The sequence below is a fragment of the Toxorhynchites rutilus genome, chromosome 3 (assembly GCF_029784135.1).
Source record: "Toxorhynchites rutilus septentrionalis strain SRP chromosome 3, ASM2978413v1, whole genome shotgun sequence".
Classification (NCBI taxonomy): Eukaryota; Metazoa; Arthropoda; class Insecta; order Diptera; family Culicidae; genus Toxorhynchites; species Toxorhynchites rutilus.
Genome location: NC_073746.1, coordinates 251,660,363 through 251,671,172, shown reverse-complemented (window position 1 = coordinate 251,671,172; position 10,810 = coordinate 251,660,363). Strand labels below are relative to the sequence as shown.

General features: G+C 44.1%; 1 protein-coding gene across 1 annotated transcript; it reads right to left on the bottom strand.

Annotated features, from left to right (window-relative positions):
• Window positions 1-4,174: 4,174 nt before the first annotated feature.
• LOC129774130 (uncharacterized) lies at window positions 4,175-7,537 on the bottom strand. Its single transcript, XM_055777829.1, has one exon. The coding sequence runs from the start codon at window positions 7,535-7,537 to the stop codon at window positions 4,175-4,177; it is 3,363 nt and encodes a 1,120-aa protein (XP_055633804.1).
• Window positions 7,538-10,810: the final 3,273 nt, after the last annotated feature.

The following is a 10,810-nucleotide window of genomic DNA, read 5'->3' as shown; positions in this document are numbered from 1 at the left end:
TTTTCGTTTTGTTGTTTCATTGCATCCATTTAATCCTTATTATTCACAGTTAATTGATAACGAACTTCGGGACTGCCACGTGTCCACTTACTAATGCTTTCAGATGCAATGTTATGGATTTTTGAGTTACTCTCAAACATTTGGCGGATTCCTCTCGAGACTGACACCGAACCGACACCGAAATTGTTGTCGAAATTTCCTCTTTTGAACTGTCTAAATAAGTATTGAAAGAGCTGGATTGTCTTTTTACTTCTCTTTTCTTCAGATTAAAACAATATAGCAAAGCTTCCGCAAGTGCATCTTTGTTGGAACAAATGATGACATATACTGAGCACAATTAGAAACGTTTACACTTCCTAAAAATGCCCGATATGTTCTAGTGCTACTAATAATAATTACCTATTTTTGTTAACTAAGTCTACGTCTTTCAGTAATGGTGCCAAATAGGAAAACAGGACACATTTTTATGAAATAGAAATAGCAAATGCAGCGTTCGTTCTACGGACAATGTGGATAGAGAAAATATTGCATTTTAATCTCCGCCCGTTTTCAATTTATATTAGTTACTGATTGACCTAAAAACATTCTTCCAGAGCTCAAAAACTGCTTTGAAAGTCAGCTGTTGAAATCCCAAAAATCTATAAATATGCTTGAAGATCCATCGAATTCAAGATTGGTCGGTGATTACGTAAATAAACGTAGATTTCGCCTTGGTCAACCTCAGTTTCTATTTCGCCGTGTTAAACGGACGTGTAAAATTTTACGCCTCTGAATGAATTCTCAGAATATACGCGTGATGAGCATAATGCAGAGCTTGCACTGACGGGCAGAAGTGAATTATAAAAAAATATTATATCAGCCATTCTGAGTTTACATGTTTTCGACACTAAGGGCGCTATATTTTGACGAAGGACTATGTCTTTCATTTCTATACCGGATGTAAATTCAAAGTTTCGAAAACGAAAGCGTTACGCTGGAGGACGAGATTTTGAGCGTTAATAGCTCCTAAACAACTGAACGAAATGATATTCATTCGAAAGATAAAATGTCTACGCGTTATATACCTTTTGATTTTCACCCAAAAACTTGTTTCAATAGCCTTGAAATTGCTTTCAAAACAGGCTATTGAAATCACCATTCGGTATATAAGCGAGTACCGCTCGGAAATCCACTCAGTAGCGACGAATGACCTTTGGGTTAAAGTCCCTTTAAAAACAAGAGCCGAACCGAAATCCACTCAGTTATAATTGAACAGCGATTGGAGCATGTTGTCGCTGTTGAGGTGAAGCTAACTTCATTCATCATGGAAGCGCTGATGAACGTTGTCACCAAGAGCCTGTTTGTGTACCTTAGGGCAGAAGGGAATCCATCAGGAAGAGAGTGATGCCACTGAAAAGGCGACCAAGATAGTAACAGCATCGAAAATTGGTTCCGCTTGAGGCATCAGAGCAGCCACCACGCACACACATACACACGCGCAACTCTTCGAAAAGAATCCGGAAAAATGTCATCGTTGCTAAAAAAAATCTGCCAGTCGTCCCTTGGGACAGTAAATTACATTCAAGTGAAAGAGTTTATTTTAACGTTTTCTATTCATATAATAATGCGACCAAATACATTTTGTTTTGTGATTTTTCAATCAAGTCAATTAGCAGGAAACTTCTGAAGATCATTCTTCCCCATTAGTAGAATATTTTCGTTTCCAATATTGGATGCATGAAGTGAAAAACGGAAAATATTTCGCATCGCGAAAATCATAATTTTTCATCGATTATTGCTCAGTCGCTGAATGTTTCGAACTCAGAGAGTTCATTCGCCTCCAGTTTGCCTTCCAAATTACCATAGTAAACCACACCTTCTCTCGATTCAATCACGAACCAAAAGCATACTGAGGCGATATTCTGGTGGTGAAACGCATTCAGTATGTTTCGAACTGTGAGGGAGCGCAGAAGGGCCGATCCATCAGGAGGAGAAGAGAAGGCGACCAAGAGAGTACCAGCATCGAAAATTGGTTCCGCTTGAGGCATCGGAGATGTTTTTTATCCTTATAATACTGCGATCAAATACATTTTGTTTCGTGATTTTTCAATCAAGTGCAATTAACAAGTGGTTATCGAGTCAGCATTAAGGGGGACCCCTGTCCGGAAGACCAAAAAGTAATGAATTTTCGTGATTTTTTCCGGATGTTAGGACTGAAATGAAGTGTTCGCGTATTTTGGTTATTGTTTGGCTTCCCAAAAATGCAAAAAATAAAAATTCGATTTTTTCGATTTTCTAGATTGGGGTCCCCTCTTAACCACTGGCGCCCATCGAGCATCGTGACGAATCCAGAAAAATTTTAAATCTGCCAGTTACCCTTGGAATTGAAAATAAACATTGAAAATAACATTCAAAAAGTTTATTTTAATGTTTTCTATTCATATAATACTGCGATCAAATGCATTTCGTTTTGTGATTTCAATCAAGTGCAATTAACAGGAAAGTTTCTGGAGATTATTTTTCCCATTCAGTAAAAAAATTTCGTATCCACTATTGGATACATGAAACCTTGTGCCTCCAACGTAACGCTCTCGTTTCCAAAGTCCTCCAAATATTCATTTATTCATTCATTCAGAATGGATTCAGATTCAACTTCAAACAAATGATTACTAAATCAACGATAGTCCTACGTCAACCTTGTGGTTATATCACAGATATAACTCACTTCCTGTTTTTTATAGTGAACAAATATGTAGCAACCTCGGGCCGCATTGTGTCTATCACGAGAAGAAAACTAATTGTCAATGCATAAAGACACAAATCTCGCGAAAAAAGAAGCCATCTTCAACTGCTTCTACAAAACCACCCAAACCCATCGGTCTTTTTCAGGTCTACCTCTAGTCCTAGGAAAAGGCCAATTTTGAAAACCAATCTAAACACTAGGCCTTGAGAAAGTTCATTTGGTAAGCCTCGTTGCCACCTGGGGTGGCATTCCGCATTTCGAAGCGAGTAAGTCCGCTCGAGAAAATTCAAACTCGAATCGGACTAAATTTGGTATTACGTATCTATTTCGAGTTAATATTTTCTGTGTACTAGATTTCGAGCAAAATTTGTCTCGAACAGAAATGTAAAATTTTTGGGTTCGTAAAGTGCACGGCCATTGCAAAGATCAAAAAAGATCGAAAAACAAATTCAATTTGACATTATATTAGAATCGTGATTAGTAAACGAAACGTTTTTTAACGACAGCGTCAGTGAACATAAGAGCAAGCTTATTCCTTTGAGGCGATATCTAAGAGATAAAATTAACCCTCTATCGCTAAGTGAAAATGAGTGAGTTTATCTTATTCACGTTTTCGATATAAATGATAATAATTATTCTTTTGTGTCAAGATTTCGGCAGTATTTCAGGTTTAGCCGAGAAGCATTTGAAAATATTTTCCAACCAACTTTCGCTGCTTTTCCTTCAGTTTTAAAATTAACGGCCGTTTGAACCTTTGGCTTCTGGTCGTACCAAATTAATGTAATAAAGAAGGAAACTTTTTACTTGGTATGGCTCAATCAACAACCATTTCTTGTCAAGACATTTGTTCTCGTTTCGAGGTAAAAAAAACTCTCGAACACAATGTTATGTAATGCCAAATTTTGCTCGAAACTCTACAACTGCCTTATTCATTTCACTCGTCCCAAGCTCGCTTCGAGATCCCTTATGGCAAAAGTCGTCGAAATGAACAAAAATCACTCGTTTCGAAATGCAGAATGCCACCCTGTTCGGATTGTATGAATTATAAACCTCCTCAGAGCAGTCGCGTTTAGACAGCTTGAAGCTGAAAGGTTTTATTGTTAAAATAAACTTATGAATTCTTGGAAAATGTTAACTTACAGTAAGTTTTTCTTCACGCCTTCTTGGCAGTTAGAGGGAGCTCTAACCTAAGTAAACGGGTCTCAAGCTCTCCACTCAGGTTGCAGATCGAGCCTAGATAAGAAGTAATTTAACAATTAGTTATGTAATAATTTGGAACAATTCCATTTCCCCTTTACTTTTTAGAGATAGTTCTTTGAAACGCACAGGTATTCAAATTATAATTATAATAATATAAATTTTCTACTGGTCAAGCCACGTGAATCTCACAAATGATAATGATCATAGCTATTGTTCATTTCATTTCATTATCCCTACATCTGTCAAATTCTATTACAATTTCTCCACTGAACTCGAACTTAAACGTTCGTCACTTCCGACAGCAACCGTCGTTTTTACCAATGGATCGTCTGTAAACTCGGCGGTACAGGGTAGTCCCGATCTTCCGAACACAACCCCGGCTCGTAATCCTGCCTCGGAACTAGCATTCGGGGCAGCGTTACCACCATTTATCTCCAGTACCGCCAAGTTAGCGGTCGCCCGTCGAACAACCCCGTGGTTGGTCCTGATAAGTGCTTGCCGAACTCTCCCATCGCTCGACACGATCGGATCTTCAACGACGCCTCTGACCCAAGCCTTGCGTCGGTTTCCATCAACAACGTAAACTAAGTCTCCTTTCTTCAGCGGTGTAGATTCCTCGAACCATTTACGGCGCTGATTGAGGGAAGGAACGTATTCCTTTAGCCAGCGTTTCCATAAATTATTAGTAAGCTCCACTGAGCGTTGATATGCGTCTCGAAGTGCCAGCGCGGGATTCGTGGGGGGCAGAACTTCTTGTGGCTCGTTAGCGGCTATTCCCCGAAGGAAGTGATTTGGGGTAAGCGTTTCCTGTGGTGAGCTCGGCGCAGCGTAGACTAGTGGACGACTGTTGATTATGTCTCCGGTTTCAGCTATGGTGGTCAGGAGGATCTCGTCGGTTAATTTACGCCCATCGTCCAGGGTCTCCATGACCCCTTTTACAGTTCTGACCATGCGTTCCCAGATGCCCCCCATATGGGGGGCGACTGGGGGATTGAAGTGCCACTTCGTTCTAGCACTGGTAAATTGACCGGTGCACTCGTATCCTATCTCCAGGATTTGCTGAAGAAACTCCTTACTCGCAGCTTTCAGGTTCGTTCCATTATCCGAAAAATATTCGGCGGCTGGGCCCCAGAGGCTGATGAACCGTCGGATGGCCATGACACAGGATTGGGTGGTGAGGTTGTGAGCCACCTCAAGGTGTACCGCTCGTACTACCAAGCAGGTGAATAAAACGATCCACCTCTTTTCCTTGCGGCGCCCCACTGTCACCTCTACCGGTCCAAGGTAGTCGATACCAACGAAGGTGAAGGGTCGTTGATGTGGGGTTAATCGTTGTACTGGTAGAGACGCCATTCTAGGGAACTTAGGGCGGTTTTTGTGCACCTTGCACCAAATGCAGCTTCGTTCGGCCTTCGCTACCACCGAGCTCAGACTGAAGATGAAGAACCGTTGTTTAAGCTCGTTCTTCACCGTGTCTCTAAATGCATGCCCGAACGATTCGTGATAGTGCCGCACCAGTAAATCAGTTACTGCACTGTCCCGGGGTAGGATGATTGGAAAGCGCATGTCGAACGGTAGTAGAACGCTCTTTTCACATCTTCCTTCCATCCGTAACAGCTGTTCTTCATCTAGCAGAGGCGTCAGCTTATAAAGTGGGCTGCTCTTTTCGAGAGGTATCCACTGCGATGTCTCCAGCTTTTGATTCTTCTTGAGGATCTTGATTCCGTAAGCATCGTTCTGCGCAGACCTGAACAGAATGGTCTCAGCAAGTCGGTATTCTTCCTGCTTCAGTGGAACTCTCATTGATGGAACAGTCGCGATTATCATTTTCTGCAGATTTTTCGTCGGCTTGAGGGTTTCAATGGGCTCTCCCCTCATCCTCCGTCGGCAGTTCGAAATAAAGCGTAGTCCGCTAGCCACCGATCTTACCAGAATAACCCACTTGGAAAATCGGCTCTCATCAATCAGCTTGTCTGGGAACACCACCTCGTGGAATAGGTGCATAGCTCGTAGTTCGGTCTTGGTGTTTACAGGAGGAAATCGTTGTTGCGGCCAGCTGTCGGGATTCTCGTAAAGAAAACTTGTACCTTGGAACCATTCGGGAGACAGTCCGGAATTGCCCCTCCATTTCGTCAGACAATCCGCGACATTCATCTTCGAAGGCACCCATCTCCATTCCGACAGCTTCGTAAGACTTAATATCTCTCCGATCCTGAAGCTGACGAATTGTTTGTAGCGCTTCTGGTCAGAGGTTATCCAGGATAGGACAGTATGGGAGTCTGTCCAGAAGAATGTTTGCTGAATTTGAAGTGAGTGACTTTGTTTGATCGTATGCGCCAACCGCGCACCCAGTACAGCCGCTTGTAGCTCCAGGCGGGGTATAGTAAGTTGCTTCAAGGGCGCCACTTTTGAGCGCGCCATGACGAGTGAACACTTTACCGCTCCCTCTAGTTCGATACGCAGAAATCCAGCACATCCATAAGCGTTTTCTCCTGCGTCAGTAAAAATGTGCAATTGCACCGATCCGAAGTCCTTGGAATGTACATCACCAAAGTAGCTGCGTGGTATCTTCAGGTCTGCTATCTCAGGCAACGCACTAATCCACGATAGCCATTTTTTATGCGAATCTTCGTTGATTTCTGCATCCCAGCCACAGCCGGATCGCCAGAGATCCTGTATCAGCATTTTACCCAGCGTCGTAAATGGAGCCAACAGACCCAGCGGATCGAAGAGCGTCATTACCGAGCTCAGGACGATTCTCTTTGTAGGTTTTTTGGAGGGATCCAGCGATTCTTCCGTTCTCGATAGGACGTCGAATGACATGACATCTTGATGAGGGTTCCAGCTAATACCCAGCACTCGTTCGGTTTCGGAGTTTTTGTCTAGATGGAAGTGTACTGATTCGGTGGATTCATCTTCTCCCAGACCTCGAAGAACAGGTGGCGAATTCGACGACCAGTTTCTGACCTCAAACCCTGCTTTTGCGTTGACGAACCGCACCTCCTTGGCCCTTCGAAGAGCTTCTTCCTCGGTGTCCAGACTGTCAAAGTAGTCGTCGACATATGTCCGGTTAACGATTGCTTCTGCGGCGCCAGGAAACTGTATAGAATGCTCTTGGGCGTTATGGTTTTTGACGTGTTGCGCGGAGCACGGGGAGCATGTTGCACCGAAAGTGGCCACGTCCATCACATACACCTCAGGAGGTTCCGTTGGTTCGAAACGAAATAAGAACCACTGTGCCAGCTTGTCAGCTTCTCTCATGCGCATCTGGTGGTACATTTCTCGAATGTCACCACCAATTGCTACCGATCGTTCACGGAATTTGCAGATAACTGCCGGAAGGGACGTGAGTAGGTCGGGCCCTTTTAGAAGTCGGGAGTTGAGGGAAACGCCATTTACGCACGCCGCAGCATCCCAGATTAAGCGCGATTTCTTCTTCTTGGGATTATGGACTACACCTAATGGAAGGAACCATACTTTGGAACGGTCTGCGTTGTGTAGCTCTTCTTCCGTTGCCTTATGCGCATACCCTTTCTGTAGGTACGCTTTGATCTGCTCATGGACAGCTACTCGGAGCTGCGGATCCTTCACTAGCCTTCGTTCTAAAGCAAACATTCGCTTCAGAGCGGATGGATAGCTGTCAGGAAATGTTTTGTCGTCGCTGGCCCAGAGTAGCCCGATTTAAAAACGGTCTCCTACACGACGTGTCGTTTCTTCGAGGATATGTCGAGCTCGCTTGATGTCGTTCGTCTCTGGAAGCTCTTCAGTTTGTGTACACGTTTCCTCCATAGTATACTGAGTTTTCATTAGGTCATGTAGTTCTTGGTTACTAATCGACTGCGCGAAGTGATGGTGTATGTATGCTTTCGTTGAAGTCGTCTGGTGATAGGGACCGTATACGCACCAACCTAAAAGTGAACGTACGGCTATAGGTTCACCGGATTTTCCCACCTTCGTCTCAAGCGGAGCAAACAAATGCAGGTTGTCGAGACCGATTAGAACACGGGGAACTTCCACACTACAATCGGAAATCGGTAGACCTTTGAGATGGTCGTATCGGCTCGCCACTTCTTTGAATGGAACGTCTTGTTTCGGCAGGACTAGTTCTTTCACCGTGCGTGCCTCTTTCAACTGGTAACGGTCCCTCGATCCTCTTGCCGAGATTTGAAGATCGAATTTTCGTGACGTTTCTTCGTGGCGCTTCATATTTGCTGTCCAGACCACCACCAATGGTTCTGGAACTCCCCAAGCATCCAGGATTTCAGCAATCGAGGCCTCCACTAACGTAGCAGACGCTCCTTCGTCGAGAAATGCTGACGTTTCAAATGTCGTTTCTCCGAAGTAAAGTGTGATAGGGACTATCACATTTTCTTCTACCCTGTGTAGCAAGGAGTGATGACTCTTCGAACAGTTAGGCACGTTACAGCGTATTCTAAACGTGCATTGCGCCTTGCCATGGTCGTTGAGACATATTTGACAAAGTTTCCACTTTTCAACGATCTTCAAACGTTCACGGACGCTCAGCTTGGCAAAATCGTCGCAGAATCGAACTTTGTGGTCGTTCCGATTGCAAACAACACACGGTCTTTTTGGTTTCACGAAGGGCTCCGTTTGAGATCCACTGGCCCGATTTGGTTGATAGTTGTGAGTGTTCACGAACTCCCTTTTCTTCGGCTTATGGTTCCCCGTCTGGTGTGTTATTTCTCGTTCCACTCCTGTAAAGTCCGCCACTTCTGAGACCTCCGATACTATTTCGTTGATGAAGTCGGTGAAGTTTCTTAACGGTGTCTCCAGCTTACCGCGCTTAAATCGCACCCAGTCCAGCTTGTACTCGGGGGGCAGCTTGCTTACGAGTTCCTGCACGAGCATAGGGTTGCTCAGGTGATCGTGCATCCCAGCCGCCTCAAGATGATCACAAAGCTGCTTAACTGTGATGCCAAAGTAGAGAAATGTTTCCAGTTTATCCATCCGTGGAGCCTGTGCTTTTCTGACTTTCGTCACCAGACTTTTTAACCATTTTTCCGGATTTCCGAATAGCTTGCGCAAGTCATCGAAAACCTCGGGGACCGAACCAGGCATCAAGAGGCGGCTTTGAACAGCCTCCTTCGCGAGTCCCTGTAGGCTATCCTGAAGCCGTTTCAGGTTGTCCGTGTTGGTGAATCCGCATGCAGCTGTCGTGTATTCGTAACAGCTTATAAAAAGCGGCCAAACCTCTGGTTCACCTCTGAAGATCGGAAGATTCTTAGAGACAGCCTGTCTGGCTGCCAACTGTTCCTGCGTCGGTGCTCGGCCTACGCCATTTCGCGGGATCTGATGATTTCGTCCCCTCCGGGCGAGGATATTTCTGATGGTCGATTATTCCTCCGCTGTCAGATCCGGCTGCTGCAACAGTTCCTCAACTTCTCCGTCAGTTTCTCCGGAAGATAACTGCCACCGGGTTTGATTTGGTGGCTTTCTTTTATCCTGGTCCGGCCCCGGCTCGTTCAGCTTCGTGGGTCTAGTGAAATTCGGCTTTCCGTGTCGCGTATGTTCGGTTTGCTGATTCGGCACTGACGACTGACTGGAGAACTTTGGAAATGCCCCACGTGGATCCTGAAATCCCTCTCCATATTTCGTCTTTTTCTCTACATTATCGTTTGTTTCACCGAATTCCTTCACCTCGTCGAATTGTTGGGACAAGTCCGATTTCATTGACTGGAACTGTTCACGGAGCTGCTGTCGCCGTTGCAGAAATTCCTGCTCATCCGCAAGCTTCCTTAGGCACCAGCAGTATGTTCGTGCATTTCGGACACGTCCACGGAAGTTTCCTTACGGCTGATGTGACACCAGCGCAACCGTAATGGTCCCAGAGGTCACACACGTCGCACTGGACCATATCGTCCTTGCTGTCACGGTCGTCGCAAAGGATGCAATTGTGGTCACTTTCACTACTAATCGATCCGATTACTCCCTCTGCCATTTTGAGGTTATATCCGATTATTACTCTTCAAGAATGTTCGGATTGTATGAATTATAAACCTCCTCAGAGCAGTCGCGTTTAGACAGCTTGAAGCTGAAAGGTTTTATTGTTGAAATAAACTTATGAATTCTTGGAAAATGTTAACTTACAGTAAGTTTTTCTTCACGCCTTCTTGGCAGTTAGAGGGAGCTCTAACCTAAGTAAACGGGTCTCAAGCTCTCCACTCAGGTTGCAGATCGAGCCTAGATAAGAAGTAATTAAACAATTAGTTATGTAATAATTTGGAACAATTCCACTTCCCCTTTACTTTTTAGAGATAGTTCTTTGAAACGCACAGGTATTCAAATTATAATTATAATAATATAAATTTTCTACTGGTCAAGCCACGTGAATCTCACAAATGATAATGATCATAGCTATTGTTCATTTCATTTCATTATCCCTACATCTGTCAAATTCTATTACAATTTCTCCACTGAACTCGAACTTAAACGTTCGTCACTTCCGACAGCAACCGTCGTTTTTACCAATGGATCGTCTGTAAACTCGGCGGTACAGGGTAGTCCCGATCTTCCGAACACACCCCTAGTCTGAAAGAGAATTCGCTCGAATTGACGTTTTCTTGATTCGCGAAACATCCGCGCCCTTCACTCAGTCAAAACATTCATTCATTCATCGGTCTTTGTCAATGCTACCAAATGTTTGTTATAATGTGTATCATTCTTAAATTTGTATAATGTTTATTTCTCGTCGGTCATGATATCGATGTTCTATGTTAGCAATGCGGTCATTTCTTGAATACCACCCTTTCTATTTATTTTTTGTAACCCGCGACACCATGACTAAAATGTGTTTGTGGCCCATCTGAAAAAAGGTTGAGTACCGCTGGTTTAGAAAATCTCTGCTCTATATGTGTGTGTCTTGTCTCG

Bases quoted from the DNA above. Each gene is read 5' to 3' on its own strand.
- LOC129774130 (XM_055777829.1), bottom strand. From the start codon at position 7,537: ATGTTTGCTTTAGAACGAAGGCTAGTGAAGGATCCGCAGCTCCGAGTA.